Source organism: Polypterus senegalus, chromosome 6 (genome assembly GCF_016835505.1).
Source record: "Polypterus senegalus isolate Bchr_013 chromosome 6, ASM1683550v1, whole genome shotgun sequence".
Taxonomy (NCBI): Eukaryota; Metazoa; Chordata; class Cladistia; order Polypteriformes; family Polypteridae; genus Polypterus; species Polypterus senegalus.
Genome location: NC_053159.1, coordinates 18,091,473 through 18,109,009, shown reverse-complemented (window position 1 = coordinate 18,109,009; position 17,537 = coordinate 18,091,473). Strand labels below are relative to the sequence as shown.

Genomic DNA, 17,537 nt, shown 5'->3' with positions numbered 1-17,537 from the left:
AGGAAAATAATGACTATTAACAAGGTTGCCCAAACTTTTGCATCCCACTGTATTTCCCATTGTGAATATTGAGAGATTATGTGGCTTATTTAGGGTCCGACAACAAGGCAGCGGTGAGGAGTGTGTCTCCTACCTAACACTGTTCTTCTATGACGTTTATTTAGCATAGTACTGTAAACCCCATTCCAAGCGGCTGTGTGGATATATTAACAGTTGTCATATATCTTCTGCATGATTGATGACAGTTTAAATGACTTGTTCAGAGTTTTTTGGAGATTCACATACCTAACTGAAGCACAAATAAAATGCAGAATCTGCCTGTGATTAAGAGTTTTATGGAAATGACACTAAACAGCCAATAAGGGACTTCGGTGTCTGTGATCTGTAGACTCGCTAGTCAGCACGGGTGTCAAACTGCAGGCCTGGAGGGCCTCAGTGGCTGCATGTTTTCATTCTGACCCTTTTTCCTAATCAATGACCAGTTTTCACTGCTAATTAACTTCTTTGCCCTTCATTTTAATTGCCCTGATTTTAAAGATTCAGTTCCCTTGAATGGATTCCTTTCTTTATTAAATGGCTGCCGAAATGAAATGAAATGTGAAACGAGCCAACAGATGACCAGCTAAAACAATTTCACTCCAATCACTTTCTTAATGAGAAGCTTATTCTTGCTGTTAATTAAACCTGTTATTTAAAAAACAAAGACTTGTTGCTGCTCTCATTCTGCCACAGCAGACATTTCCAAAACTGTTGATTTTTCTGTTTTTTCTAAGAACATTGTCAAGATGTTTTGGTGACCTGAGCCATCAACCTTACCAAGACCGTCACCTTTCTTTATTTTTAGATAATGTGTGATGGGCGCAGGTGAGGTGGTCATGTGGCGGTTCGTTTTGTGTCTCGTTATTGTTTGGCTGCTAATTAAAGAAAAAGAGACAACTAAGGGGTCTAAGTCAAGTTAATTAAAACTGAGGCAAAAGACGTTAATTAGCAGCAAAAACTAATGAAGAAGAGGGTCAGAATGAAAACCTGCAGCCCTCCAGGACTGGAGTTCGACACCCATGCGCTAGTGGGTGCTAATATAGTAGACACTAGAAACGTATCACACTCTGGGTTTACAATCTCATTCTTTTATCTGCCCTTTTCCTCTGTTGCCTGGTAGAATTAAGTGCTTGAACTCTCTCTCCGTAGATTCTCACAGAGCCTTCTGGAGAGGAAGACATAGCCAAAGTGGAGCAGCAGTTTGGGATGAAAGTGGTATGTGTGATGAGACCCCCAGATATTCAGGATCAGCATCATGGCACTGTGAGTATGTGAGCTGGTTGTAATAGTTATGGAACTGAGACCATTTTGGTTCATTGTAAAGTTATTTGTGGGGAGGAGAATCTTTATTTCTTTAATTATTATTTTTTCAACAGGTTGGAAAATAAATGTAAACTTATCTTTTGATTATAACCAGAATATTCTAGTGCATTTAAAAAACAAAACATTGCAGTAGGCCAATTGCCTTTTATTACTCTGGGTGTGAAGCAGCAGTGCATAACAACAATTTTTCTTATATAGCCCAAAATTACACAAGGGATGCCTCAATGGGCTTTAACAGGCCCTGTTTTTTAACAGCCCACCAGACCTTGACTCACTAAGAAGACAAGGAAAAAACTCTTTTAGGGAGAAAAAAAATGGAAGAAGACAAGAAAAAAACTCTTTTAGGGAAAAAATTGAAGAAATCATGGATCTTTGCAATGATTATTAGCAAAGCAGTGAACGATTGCATCCCCTGACATCATACTTCAGAGTGTTTTTGTGAAACAAAGCAACTAGTGGGAAGTTTAGTCAGTCATTTTCTAAATCATTTTGTCCTGTGCATGCCGATGCCTATCCCAGCTAGCATAGGGCACAACACAAGAACAAACCCTGGGCAGGGCACCAGTCCATTGCAGGGCGAAAACATACACACACACACACACACCCCAACTACCCGCTAGGGTCAATTTTAGTAGCACCAATCCACCTAACTTGCATGTCTTTGGACTGTGGGAGGAAATTGGAGGAAACCCACACAGTTATGGGGAGAACATGCAAACTCTACGCACAGAGGACCTGGGACATGAACACTGGACTCCTTACAGTGAGGCAGCAGCGCTACCACTGAGCCACTATACCGCCCTTTAAAAGTTTTGCTTCCTGAAAAATTTTTCAAGCTGGACACAAATACAATTTCAGATTGACTGAATAACACAGGAATCTGGAGAAGCATGGAAATAATTTTTATTCAGTCTATTGTGTTTAATTGTTAAATGATGCTGACACATTGCATAAACTCAATTGAGGTAAAAAATATTTTGCTTCTGATTTTCATTTTTACTCTGTGTCTGATGCTTCTTGCTTCAGTGTTCATATATTGTACTTCCCCATACACACTTAAATCAACTTGTAAGCAAATAATCTTGTCTCACTCGCCTCTGAATGTGGCAGCTACCTTTTTGCATAGTTAATTTAACTATGTTGTTCTCAATGTGAAGAGTTTTATGGGTAAGCTAAGAACAATGAGATCTTATTTAGGTAACTCGGATTGTAGTTAGAAAATCAGCAACAACATCACCTACTACTTTGATATGTGCCATTTATTGATCAGAGTTCAGGAGGTTATCTTATAGACAGTGACTCCTGAAGAACTGGTCGTCCTGCTGCAACATTTTTATAGAGAAAGGACTGCTACTCGCCACACACATCTTTGGGTACTTTTGAAAATATTTGATGATCTTGGGCATAAGATGTGGCAGCCATTACCGAAGATGGGGTTTATACAGATGTACACCTTCATGTAGACCAATATTGAGAACCTGAAAAGCTTAAGTGTATTGTAGAGTGTTTTAGATTCGGTTTCTTTAACAGTGCACAAAATAGATTTGAAGCACACCATAATACAATACAATACAATACAGTTTATTTTTGTATAGCCCAAAATCACACAGGAAGTGACGCAATGGGCTTTAACAGGCCCTGCCTTTTGACAGCCCCCCAGCCTTGACTCTCTGAGAAGACAAGGAAAAACTCCCAATAAAAACCTTGTAGGGAAAAAAGGAAGAAACCTCGGGAAAGGCAGTTCAAAGAGAGACCCCTTTTCAGGTAGGTTGGGCGTGCAGTGGGTGTCAAAAGTAGGGGGTCAATACAATACAATATACAGAACAGAACAATTCCTTAAGACAGCATAATAATAAAAATTTTAGAAGTACGGTTTAACAGTAGATGATATGACATAATTAGGTTTGGATATTTTTAGAGTCCTGGAGACCTCATCCATCTAGCTGCCTCCCCATTTGGCCATGCCATGGCTGAAACGTTGCTCCGATGAAAGGACCCCTCTTTCCCATGATTCCTGTGATCCTCCATCAGGGATGACTTTACCATAGGCAGGCAAACAACTTGGCAGGTGGGCCGTGGCACCAATGGCCACATTTGGGTACCGAGAAAAGAAACAGAATAGGTGAGGGTTAGTATTCAAAGAATAGGTGAGGGTTAGTATTCAAAATATTCATAATATATAATAATAATAATGGGTTCCGAGCTTTAATACCTCAATAGTTTGTCAGATATGACAATGTATGTTATTGACTTTAGCCTTGTGTTTCTCAGGAGCTTAGAGACCCTATTGGAATTGTCAAGCGCTTCCCTTTCTCTTCCAATCTGCAACGAATGAGCGTGCTCTCGAAAAAGCCAGGTGGCCCACTGGAGGCTTATCTGAAGGGATCACCTGAGATGGTAGCCAGTCTTTGCAAGAGAAATTCAGGTAAACACTTCCTTCAAATTACAATTTCAAGGAATCAGAGCAATGCTGGGAGAGGGTTCCACTTTGTGGCAAGCAGGAATGCGTTAGTGGAAAAATGCAGGTCTTGAGGGGGCCAGGGAATTTCTGGGAAAGGACCTTCAGGCTAAGGGTCTGAGGTGAACACAGTTGAGGGGGATTTTCATTTTAAGGTACTCTGGTGAGGAGGTAAATCTGATATAACTGGGTTTCTGTTCCTGGAAATACAAAAAAACTTGCCAGTCCAAGATAGTTACTCATCTGAAGCTAAGTCAAGCTTGAAAATCGGCTTTTGATAGATGTCAACAGGAACTGCTGAATGTTGTTCCAGAGACTAGAGAAATGTGATGGTATCATCTTGACCCAAGTGAACACCATGAAGGGTTTACCAATCTAAACAACCCCTTGGAGCTTTTGTAAAGGATTGTCAGAATTGGGATCTAGCTGAGCACTCACAGAGAATGAATTATCTAGTTGACATTAGTCAACTGAAGTGAAATATATACCAAGTGGGCTTCTGATGACAGAGTGACAGTCATTTTTTATAATATAATATAACTATATACTGTATAATATAATAATGTTTTATTTGTATTTCTTTTTATAGTTCCCCAGAATTTCACAGAGACACTTAAGCAGTTTACCAGAGATGGCTTTCGGGTGTTGGCGCTAGCGTACAAGGAAATGACGGATGTTACAGTGGACCCCCAAGAGGTAGAGAGGTATGTTGTCTTCAGTTGTAATGAAAGTAATCTGGTAAATAACTTTCATTGTTATCAAGCTGTATACTATGGGGTCTTGACAGTTAATCCCTATCTATACTACCTTGTATTTGTATTGAACCATTCCACAACACCCCATCCCGTTAAGTAGTGATTGCTTTGTTGGTAGGGACTAGAGCATGACAAGAAATGAGGGGTGACTGTGGGGTGTGGCTAGAGGAAGGACTTGCTAAATGTCAGTGCGTCTAACCTCAACCCACTTCTGACCCTAGAGAGTCTGTTGAGAATGACATGGTGTTCCTGGGACTTCTGGTAATGAGGAATGTTCTCAAACCTGAGACCGCTCCTGTGATATCCACTCTACGGAATGCCAAAATCCGCATCGTCATGGTGACAGGTGAATAAATATCTATATATTTTCAATAGTCTTCCTTTTTTTAAATCCAATCTTTCCTTTGATATTTCTGACATCCTTTTCCAGGAAGGAATCAGGTACTTGCTTATTATGTGAATGACATAAGTTGCTTTAATAGGATGCAGTGCATTTAGATGTGCTGCCATTACTTTGATTCTTGGTCCTTAATGCTTGATGTATTGCTTTGCTCACTTTTATTGTGTATTTGCTGGATTCTGACTTACCATCTTTAAATCTACTTTGCATGTCTAAGTACCTGACATTTTCCTCTGCTTGTTTATCTCCTGACGGTTAACCTACTAGAGATCCAGAACTTCCAAGCGCCTACCATGCCACAATGATCTCACCACATGTGACACAAACTATCAATTACAACAATGGAATTTGTGCCATGAGGTAAAACTGGTTTTAAAATATTGAAACTGCATGGGTCACCTCGGGACCCACAGTCCAGTGTCAAATGAGGATAAGTGACCAAAAAACCTCTGCAGGGGATGTGGAGAGTGAATATGCTGTGGTCTCTTTCAGCCTTGGATAATTTTCATCATTGGACTTGCCATGAAATAGCCTAAATTAGTATTGGTATGCATTGTGATACTAAAATTGTGTGTGACCTAAAATCCACATATTTGGCTTACATGAAAAATGGGAAGCATTAGACAGCTCTTAGACTTTCTCAGTGTTTCTTAAAGAGAGTTAAAAAGAGTAACCTAATTTTGTAAAGTTAAATCACACAGCCTTACATACTCTACAAGCCTTGAGCTGTTTTTGAGCAGATGTCGCACAACAGCAGTTTTCAGCACACTTTGTCAGTGATGAAATTTAAATGACTCCAATTGGGAATTAATTTAGAAGTCTTGCTTAATCTGTAATACGTGTCACTATTATCTGTGAAATAAACTGCTTCATTATTTTTAATGGGGTTTTCTGATTTTCAAACATCTGGAAGACGGATTTGATATCATTTAATGAGCTCAGAGGCACCATCTGGTGTACGTTGACTGTAATAGCTTATATATATTGTATTTACTCTATGAGGGTTGTAGTGATGGCAGAAAAAAATTTATTCTCATGTTTTCCATGGAGAACAGAGATGAAAAAGTCTCTGGTAGAATGGTCCATGAAGATGATGTAAGACAAGAACCACTATTGGATGGGGTGCCAGCCTGGGGCAGGGTGCATTTAAGCAAACACCCACACCCAATTTTATAAGTTTAATTTACAGTGGCCAGTTAATCTAACATGCATGTCAACAGCATAAGGGAAAAGAACCTTGGAGCATATGTGTGGAAATGCTCACATATACAGGGGCAAGAATGAAATCTATGCAGACAGCTGCTAGGCTGGAATTAGATTCAAACCTCAAACTCTGGAGCTGTTAATATAGCATCACTAACCATGGTGTCCCATACTGTAATGAGTACATGAAAAATAACCTTTTATTTGACACCCATCAATGGCCGTATTGTCATAACAGAACACTGCCTTCAGTTGAACCTTAATACCAAGATAAGTAAAAAGTAAATAATACAGGCCTGGTATTAATATGATAGTAGTGCTTTGCCATCTTACCCATTCATTTTAATATTTTGTGGCACCACCACCTTCTAGTTAACATATGAAGTAATCTGTTTGAACCATGGAAACCTCCTGCTTCGCTGGTATACAGTATGTTCTAGCCTTCTGGTAAGCCCACCTTCAATAAAAGTTTTTTTTTTTTTTATATGCAGTCATAATATACACTGTCTGCTGTGTAATTACCAAGCTACTGATATAGTTCCAGTTGTTTCTTTGTTATTTCTACTTGAAAATGCCCCACAAGGGCTTAAGGAGAGTTCATGTTTAGGTATTGAACACTAAAGTTCAGACCCTTGGGTGCAAACCCCATCACCAACTCACTATGCTCCATGAGGAAGTCCCTTAGCTTAACAGCAAATGCAATTGTGAAAATATGGAAACAAATCTACTATAGGCTTGTAATTTGTGGGTCACCACGGATGTTTGTTATAATTGGATGCAGCATGAAATGTGAATGCTTGTTATAATGGAACAGAGCATGAAATTTAAAATAAAATAAATAAATCTATAAATACCAGTAAAGGCGCACTGCACATTTGAGCATTTATAGTTTTTATACTCTTTCTCTGTATGTTTAGCATTCGTTTGCGCTGAGGTTGATGCGCTTGCTGCTTCCTGAGCAGCTCATCTTTTTTCTACCCAAGAGGCCTGCTTCTTCTCTTCTTTCGTCTGCATCTTTTCACGTTAAAACTGATTAAGTCAGTGTTTGTGTTGCAATTACTTGGTACGTTTTCTTTCATTTTTCATTATTTTTAAATAAAAATAAAAAGAGGAATAACGTTGGAGGTCAATCATCACCACAAAAGCAGATAGTAGATGTCACCTAGTATAAGTGTACCAACGGTTTGCGAGCTACAGGTGATTTATAATCCTGGACAGACAAACGGACAGCCACATACTTACAGGGGTTGACAAAAGTAGATTTGGAGTTGTATGCAGAACACAGTTCTTGTATTATTATTTATTAATTATTATATTTATTTGTGTTATGTGTCTTCTCATTTGTCTTCTTCTTAAAGCTATTGAGTTAAAAAAGCTATTGTAATATTTATAACTTGCATGTCTTTTTCCATATGAGCAATTGTAACCCTACTTTTGCATGCAAATATATTATGACAGATAGGGAGTGCTGTCGTCCCCTTGAACCCTTAGACTTGACCCCAGACACCAGGTAAAAGTCCAATAATAATTTTTATTCGGACAAATACAGTGCACAAGCACCCTCCACTCCACTATATTCATAAACACAATAACAATAAACAATCCTCCAATCCCAGACATGTTGCCACGCTTCCACCCAGCTCAGCTCTAACGTCTGGGATCTCCCACAGTCCTTTTATAGTCTGTGACCCGGAAGTGCTTCTGAACCCATGTCCATGTGACTTCCTAGCACTTCCGGGTTAGATCAAAAGTCTTCTTTTCTTCAACCCGGATGCACATCATTTCCTCTGTCCATGTGATTAGGACGCACTTCTGGGTTGTAGGCGAAACCCTTGTTGTTCCTCCCTGCAGTGCTTTCTAGCGGCCCTTGTGGTATCCAGCAGGGCTGTGGATAAAAACTCCATTGTCCATAATTCCCTGCTGGCATTCGGGGCACCTCCATGCTGCAGGGAGGGTTCCACCTGGCGGCCTGGGGGTATTGGCCGGGATAAATGGCCGGCCATAGTCCACAATATATATGTAGCTGGAGATCCACAAAGGGAGAAAAAATAAATTGCATATCATAAAGTAGTTTTTATTCCTGAGCTTTCAACCACTGCCAGGGGCCTTCATCAAAGGATAATGCTTATAGTAGCGAGAATCAAAGTCAATATATAACTAAAAATTAAGTGGGGGAGGGGGGCGTGGAGCATTTGGACATAAATCCAGCATATGCAAACTTAAGAAGAACATGTTGGTAATAAACAAATCTTTACACCCAATAACCCCTCTCTTCCTGATCTCAATGACTTGGCCACCTCCCCGCCCCACGTAATTTTTGCTATATATTGCCTTTGATTCTTGTAAGTCTAAGCATTATCCTCTGATGAAGGCCCCTGGCAGGGGTTGAAATCTCAGGAATAAAGACTACTTTATGATACGTGATTCATTTTTTTCTCCCTTTGTGGATCTCCAGCTGTAAATCTGCAAATCGTATCACAGACCTTCTCTTTCATTTACTGTGTGTGTGTGTGTATATATATATATATATATATATATATATATATATATATATATAATATTCTGTATGTGTGTGTGTATATATAATATATATACTCTGTATATGTATTGTTTTTCCAGGAGATAATATACTGACTGCAGTGAATGTGGCCCAAAACTGTGGAATGGTAGCGACAGGAGACCGGATCATCTTTGTGCACGCATCTCCCCCAGTACATCATAAGCCTGCCACACTTAAGTTTCTCCTGGCAGAGTCTGGAGCCTATGGGCAGGACAGTGCAGAGGTGATCACACAGGTAAGCACTCACTATCATGTTTCTGCAGGGGACATCTCCAGCTCAGCTGGTCAGGAGCCCAAGTTCCTCTGTCTTCTGGGAATGCATATTGCTGACTGGAGTTTTTGTTTTCCTCTCCTCCGTTGTTGAATGGCCATGGCTCAGTATTAATGTTAATGGACAGCCATTGGTAGGTTTCATTTATGTTAATCAGTTTGGAACAGCTTTGCTTTATTTAGTATTTAAATAAATCTTTATCTGTATACATTTATGTAATTAGTCATTTGTTACGTTATAATAGTATTTTACCTGTGAACTTATATTTCACTCTGAGCCTACATTCAGTTACGAGCGCTATACAAAAATAAAGTGAATTGAATATATATGAATCAGTTGTATATTGTGTTTGTAGGCATTTTTTTACATTCACTTTAGAGGCAAGATTTTGACACAGTTATTAGCGCTGCTGCCTCATGTTTCCTAGTCTCGCAGAGCCAGACATATAATGTATGTCTGGAGACAACCACAAGTGAATTTGGATTACAAGTGGATTCTAACAATTAGATAGATGATTGATGTGACATTTCTACACCATTCCAGGTCCACTTGAACTGGAGCTCAAAGTAGGGGTGACAATTTTAAACTGCAAAGAGATGTGGTGCTCTTTTTAACGTCATCAGACTGGCAGCAAGCCTGCGGTTATGAAGGATAAACCTATGGCTGAAAATCTCCTAAAAAGTGCCCAATTAAAAATATAAATGTGTGCAGAGAACACATGTTTAAAATATACATAATCTAAAACCAGATTGTACTGGGAAATCAGTGGACTAGTTATAAAAGTGAACAATGCATTGCCACAAGCTCTATGTCCTCTCCATTGTTCTCTGTTATGACAATACAGTCAAAGTGAGGTTCAAAGAATTGTCAGTTTACGTTTGCAAAATACTCATTCAAACTAAACTGTGTGCTGTTACACCCAATTTAATGAACTCCCATTAAGTGCATTAAATTGAAGATTCACCTCTCACTCCTCATTCACTGGACAAGAGTCCCGTTTTTAATTCAAAAGTGTGATCCTGTGTTAAAGAGCTTCCAATTTGCTGATTATTTTTCATTTTCCAGAGTAATTTATTTCTTAATATTATAGCAAGAAATGCATCTGTTTTGCATGTTGTAAGCATACGACTGAATGTCGTTCATGTGTAGATTATGCAACACGAGTAACATAAGCTTTTTTCTTGGATGCTTTAGATATTGTTTGCTGTTGTCCAGCATAAGTGCACACGCCTGGCTTTCTTTCTGTTAGCAGAGCAAACAGTTTCTCAAAATGCAGAAAATGGTACTAATTTTTTATCATCAAGTCAAAGTCAATTCCTATGGAAATCAAAAGGTGTACTTTTTAACTAAGAAAAATACTCTGAACCCCACTTTGACTTTTCAGCTGTCCCAGAATACACTGCACTTCTGTTTAGCTGCATAACACTTTTCAGTCTTTGGCATCTAACCTGTTATAAAAGTTATAGCATCTCCTCCCTCAATGAGGGGTCATGCTTTTGAACTGAAGACCTACCTTTCCCCCTCATTCATTGGTCAAGAGTCAGTCAGTTGGTCAGTTATTTTCTAAGCCACTTAGTCCTGAACAGAATTGTGGCAGGCTGCTGGAGCCTACCCCAGCTAGCGTAGGGTGCAAGACAAGAACAAACCCTGGACAGGGCACCACTCCATCGCAGGGCAAACACTTACACACATAACCATACATACACCCCAATCTCCCACTAGTTCCAATTAAGGAAACCCAAATCCACCTAACCTGCATGTGTTTGGACAGTGGGAGGAAACCAGAGCACCCAGAGGAAACCCACGTAGACACGGGGAGAACATTCAAACTCCATGCAGGGAGGACCTGGGATGCGAACCCTGGTCTCCTTACTTACCACTGGGCCACCTTGCTACCCTTAGTCAAGAGTCCTGTTTTCAGTTCAAAAGAACAACCCCTGTGTGAAGGGGATTTCTGTTTGTGAACTGTTATTTCTTTAAAAATGATTTAGAAAACAATATGTATGTTTTGCCTGTTGTGGACATACAACTGGATGACTTGACGTGTGGGTTATGCGATAGGCATAATGTGAGATTTTTTTTCATTTTTGGTATTGTTTGCTGTTGGTCACCAATGGGCCCCGTTCTGTCAGAAACTTTATATCCATTTTCTACAAAAACATGAGATTACAAGTTTATCTCAGCCATCACTGCAAATCTCTATATATAATCTTCATTTGGATCTTGATCTTTGTTTGTCCTCAAATGAATTAGAAGAAGAAGCACTAGATGGCAGTAGAGAGACAGCTAAAACATAGGCATTGCATTAAGAATCTCCTCCTGGCTTTTACTACTGAAGACTGTAGTACGCCAGTCACACCTCAAAACACAGACATTCAAACTAAACAAATTGCTGTGCTTTAAATTAACTAAAGAGATCTTCATTTAGATCTTGACCTTTGTTTGTCTGCGAATTCCACGCATGCGTAGACCACCTTCCAGTTTAGTACGTTGTTGTTACTCACAGATGTCAACATTGTGCCGGAATAACGAAAGGGGTGGTGGGCAGTGTTACGCTGGTTAGCTCCTGAGGCCTGGTTAGAGAATGAGATTGCCGAAGATAAAAGGTACGTGCCTACGTAACATATGAGTGAAAGAAAGACAGTGGGTAAAATGAATGACAACGTAACAGCACGTTCCGGAAATTATTATTCTTGCGTTGTAGCCGCCGAGTGCTGCGCATCTCGCAGTTGTACAGTGGCTTGCTCACATGTCAGTGAAGTGATCCCTATTAATGCTTTAAAGAGCCTGGATACTTATGTGTCCCCCTTTTATAACCATTGCTCCGTGTACAGTATATTGCCTTATTCTTTGGATTGCCACAAAGCAACCTGCGAGATTGGAGAAAGGCTGAGAAGAAATCATGAGAGAAAACGATAACGTCGTGAAAACGAGATGGACTGTGAACGGACAAAAGCAGAAATGCTCCTACACCACCACATAATTACTATTCGGACAGTGATTCCGAGTAGGCCGTTCCTATTAAGTCAGTGTCCAAGGGTTTCCTTTTGTAATTTTGTTTCCCTTATAAAAAAATCATAATGCTGTGCGACGAAGGGCCCAGTTCACGACAGGGGGCCCTTCAAACACAACTTTAACATGCGCAACATAGCTGGGCGCACATGGCTAGTGTGTGTGTGTGTGTGTATGTATGTATATATATATATATATATATATATAGATAGATAGATATATATAAAATATTATTTTTGGGTATAGTGTTACTTGGAGCAACTAAGAGAAACTGGTCTATAGTGTGTGTGTGAATGTGCCCTGCAGTAAACTGGTCCCCAGTCTGTGGTTGGTTCCTGCCTTGACTCCTTTAAACTTCATGAGTTATTTAGAATATATTTTATACATGTTTAAATTTGTTTTTAAGATTGTGTTTCATATGTTGCTTCTTGTTGTTTTGCATTTGAGCTCTGCTATATTTTCTAAATGTATATAGCCCTTTTTAAAAGGAACTGCTTTACCTAAGAATAAAACAAATTAAGAATTAACTGAATTGAGTTAAATTCATTGGTTGAGGTGTTTTTAAATCTAAAAATGATGTAATCCTTTTAAATAGATAGATAGATACTTTATTAATCCTAAGGGGAAATTCACATACTCCAGCAGCAGTATACTGATAGGAGTAATCAGTGAAATAGAGAAAAAGGTAGAAAGATAAAGTCGTATATGGAGCTGCTGGAAAGGCTGCCACTCGCAGCGTCATATCTTTCAGCTTTGTACATTTTAAACTTCAAATTTTTATTTGGATACTATTGTGTTTAGTATGTACTTCAGAAGAGTAATTGACCTGAAGCTAAGTATGTTCTGGCCTGGTTACTACTTGGATAGGAGACCAACCAGGAAAAGCTTGAGTTGTTGGTGAGGCCAGTAGGGGGTGCTTACCCTGTGGTCTGAATGTGGGTCTTAATGCCACAGTGCAGTGACGGGGACACCGTTCTGTAAAAATGGCACCGTCTTTCAGATGAGACATAAATTTGAGGTCCTAGCTTTCTGTAATCATGGAAGATGCCTGGGCATCCTTTTTTAAAGAGCAGGGTGTGAATAGCCATCCACGGCCTGGTCATTCTGGCCCCTTAATCATCCCGTTTCTAATTTCTCTCTCTGTCTCTCTCTCACCACCTAACAGCTGATGTGTGGTAATCATACTAGCACATAAATGGCTGCCATCACATCATATCATCCAGGTGGATGCTACACATTAGTGGTGGTTGAAGTGGCTCCCCAGATATTAAAGTGCTTTGAGTAGTGGGAAAAGTGCTATAAAAATGTAAAGAATCATTATTAAAATATTGTAATGCTCTTAAATGGTGATGTTTATTTTAGTACACATTTTGTCAATCCTAACTGTAAGACTAGGGTATTAATATTTAAGTGGCTTTAAAACTAATAACTTTTTAACTAATTTTAACTGCTGTTGCTTGCATGTGTTCACAGGGCTTATACCAACAAGGGAGTCATTTCCTTGACCAAGGGCCATACCACCTCGCACTGAATGGGAAGTCATTTGCTGTACTGTGTGAACATTTTAGAAACATCCTTCCCCAGGTGTGTCCTTGATGTTTTTTTTTTAGTAATTAGAGAAAAGGTAATGAAAAGAATAAAGTATAATTATGGACGGAAAGATTTTATCACCAGAGAGCACTGTAAAATGCTCAGGAGAAGTGGGTTGCTAGTTGACTGAGGTCTCCAGGACTGTAACTGTATGTGATCTTGTCTTTGATTTCCTCACTTACAACTGACCCAGCTCATATAGAATATAGAATGTGTGCAGAGATTAAAAGGTTTAAAATAAGTAAAATTGTGGGACTAGATATTTAAAGTACCATTAAGGTCACAGTTAAGATGCTGTAATGATTACATATTCAAACATTTCATATTTGGCTTTTGGGAGTCATTACTAATTGTGCAGTTTTCTATTCTCAACGCTCAATAATATTACTGAATTATTTGGCAAATGTATTGCATTATGCCACAGTACTTATTGCATTACTTCATGAAAAAACTGCACTATTTTGCAAAGACGTTGCTTACTGCTGCCATTGTCATCATGCATGCACATGCTTCGGTATTCCAGTGGCAGCTACTGATAGAGGGATTACACATGTGTGCAGCTTGCAAGTGACAAGAAGTGAACAAAAGTTACAAAAGTTACAAGTGTACATTTTTGCATTTATCAGTTTTAAATGTTTTAACACAGGCAGAGTGATAGCGCAGAGCTGTCATTCCTGCCTCTTTGTGCTAGGGTGTCCATGGGTTTGCATGTTCTAAAACAATGCTTTTGCAAAACAATGCAATAATACATATATATATATATATATATATATATATATATATATATATATATATATATATATATATATATATATATATATATACAGTAGAGTCTCGCTTATCCAACATTCCGTATTATCCGACGTCCCACCGCAAAAAAAAAACAACAAGAACTGCAAGTTGTGAGTGTGAGCGTAGTCTATTATTTGTTGCTCCCGACTCTACCGCTGCTAATTACAATGGAACCTCGGTTTGTGAGCATAATTCGTTCTGGAAATGTGCACGAAGTCCAAAGCACTCGTACAGTATATCAATGTGAATTTCCCCATAAGAAATAATGGAAACTCAGGTGATTCGTTCCACAACCCAAAACTATTCATATAAAATGATTAATATAAAATATAAAGTGAAAATACATAAAGCAAATTAACCTGCACTTTACCTTTGAAAATAATCATGGCTGGTGTGAGTGAGTTTCTAAACTCTTGTGGGATTCCACCCAACGGGACAACCACGCGGAAGTGCGTCCCAAAGGAATCGCAGTCTCCTAGCGCTGTAGCAGTTCGCCATAAAAGCCAATCCGAAAAGATCGTGGACATGCTATAAGCACCTGCTGTCGATGGGTGATACAAGGAACAAGGAACATTATAAATGTGCAGGGCTCAGTATTACTTTCCCCCCGACCCTGCCTGAGTACCATGTCTGTGTATAGGAGAATGGCAGATCCCGCTATAATAAATAGCCGTGCTGTTGCTGTTTCAAGCTTAATAAAGCTGGTGTTGCTAAAAGTACTGAGACTCGGCTTCGAGTTTTTGGGTGCAAGACAGGGACTCGCATGTCACAGCACAAACACACACACAGTCACAATGCTGTAGTAAACAGTATACGCTCGTACGGATGTTGACTATATGAGTGACGGAGTTAAGGCGCTAGAAACTGCAATTAATTATATTGAGCAACAAGAAGAAGCTACAGGAATCGACATAATGATGCTACAAAGATGGCAAAACATGACAGCGAAGATACTGCACTCGTCAGGAAAGCAGACTACGATCTAAATGTCTTTAAATCATCACAGGACTGAATTTTTTAAGTACAGTACATACTGCATTGAACTTCAGACAATTCTGTAACTGTAAGTTCATTTTTTCAGTTAATTTATTCTGTTGTTTTGTTATAAATGTGTAAAATTATAAAATAGTCTGACGTTTAATAGGCTTTTTCTTAACACCTGCCATTATCCAACATTTTCGCTTATCCGATGTTCTGCTGGCCCATTATGTTGGATAAGCTAGACTCTACTGTGTATGTATATATATATATATATATATATATATATATATATATATATATATATATTTATTTTTTTTTGAGTGTGGGAATAAGCTTCTGTACAATTATACAAAAAATAAAATGAACTTCTCAAAATTTATAATTTCAGGTTCATTAATTTGAATCTTGGTTGAACAGTTAAAGATAGAGGTGAAGCTAGGCTAAAGAGGTCAATCAGAAATGTGTTATCCTATTTCAGTATTGTGGTAGAGTTTTTTTGAGAAACAAAATCATAAAATCGCATAAATAGAAGTAGAAAATGTATAATGTGAGTATTCTGAGGACACAAGCAAGTAATGTTGTTGTGCTGCCCTGTACAAGAAAGCAACTTGGGGGCTTTGGATGTGTTCAGATTCCTTTTTAAAAATATGTTTGGGCACATTACGTGAATATAAACTGTTGAGTTATTTTATGGAGAACTACTAGATTTTACCAAAGCTTGTTATGTTTTTAGTTTATTATGGGGTAAATATTTGAAAATGGTATGCTTAAATGCTATAAATATGGAGCATACTGACTCATTTTCTTTTTTGGGAAAACTTTGTGGTTCCACTATAACAATGGTTTTAGATTCTCTTTGAACTTTAAGCTGAACACATTTAGCTCCTGTTGTGTTCTGGCTGCTTTTTTTCTCCTTTCAGCAAATACTTTTGTGTTCTGCATGCTGAATAACCATATAAGAAGTTGTGTATTAGAGCAAGAAGAGGGGTAAAGAATGTCTCAGACTGAAATAGGGATTGTTTACCATTTTTACTTACCCCACAAGTGACATCTTTTCTCATTTTTGAAACACATTACAAGGTAACCTTTGTAAGGTCTTTTTGGTGAATTGCTCCAGTACTGATAATCAGATTGATGTGATATCTTCTGATAATCTTCATAAAATAACACTTGCAATAAACACACTGATTACCTTCATCTTGTGCACACTACACAGGATGGAATGTGCTTGGTGTGATCATTTATGCTCCGTATCCAACTAACTCGCAATAATGGTGCCTCAAATTAAGGGCATTATGAAACCAATTTCTTGTTTAGGCATACCCAAATAACAAAAAAATGTAAAAGATTTTGTTCATGTTTCTTTGGTCATAAAAGCAATAATCAATAAGACCCTTCTTAAATTAAGGCACAGTTTGTTGAAGTGGGGGTGTTTACGGTATGAACTGGTGTTAAAGCAAGTCAGTAGGTGGTGAGTGGGACCTTTGTTTGTATAAATTGTAAAAAGTCCGCAGAATGCAGATGCAGTAAGACATCTGTAATGGAGCTGTTTTAGTTGTTTGGAATTCCGACTTCTATAGCCAGTCATACACTATGATTTCTAGAAACTGTGGTCAAGGCACGACTCACACTGTATGATTGAGTTGCCAGTTGTATATGTGTTCAAATTGTATGGACTGATTGACACTGGACAATGGCAGCGCTCAGATTATTCACACACCTAGCCCGATGGACAGTTTTACCCATTGGTCTTTTGCAATAAAGCTTTACTCATTCATAAAGAATAACGATATTGCCACATGTTTCTCAAAATGTCAACAAAGAAAAGAGCTGCATTTCATGATTGATTTGTATATGTAGAGCATTGTGACAAAACAAAGGTGTCCTGGGATATAACCTAGGCCTAAATTGATATACCTCAGTCTCTAAGAATAACCTGCTTTGATGGAGGGTGATGCATGTCGGCTAATGCTATTTACCAACTAGCAATGCATTACTTCCAACCATGTTGTTCTCTACTAGTAAGATCTCACTCGGCCTACTAACCCTGTGAGAAGGTAAGTGGCAAATTACCACAAACCAGGTGTCCTGTATTTACGTTATTTCTTCAGACGTTATGCAAGAATTGATTTAGCCAAGCAGAATTTAGAAAG

General features: G+C 38.6%; 1 protein-coding gene across 2 annotated transcripts in view; it reads left to right on the top strand.

The window, feature by feature from the left end:
• Positions 1 to 17,537, top strand: part of atp13a2 (ATPase cation transporting 13A2) — a 176,385-nt gene that overhangs the window by 144,119 nt on the left and 14,729 nt on the right. For both annotated transcript variants that reach the window (XM_039755450.1, XM_039755451.1), the window contains exons 17-22: positions 1,189 to 1,302; positions 3,634 to 3,787; positions 4,410 to 4,524; positions 4,797 to 4,921; positions 8,798 to 8,973; positions 13,495 to 13,605. In XM_039755450.1, coding sequence (XP_039611384.1) covers positions 1,189 to 1,302; positions 3,634 to 3,787; positions 4,410 to 4,524; positions 4,797 to 4,921; positions 8,798 to 8,973; positions 13,495 to 13,605 — 795 coding nt within the window. The remainder of the gene's footprint in view (positions 1 to 1,188; positions 1,303 to 3,633; positions 3,788 to 4,409; positions 4,525 to 4,796; positions 4,922 to 8,797; positions 8,974 to 13,494; positions 13,606 to 17,537) is intronic.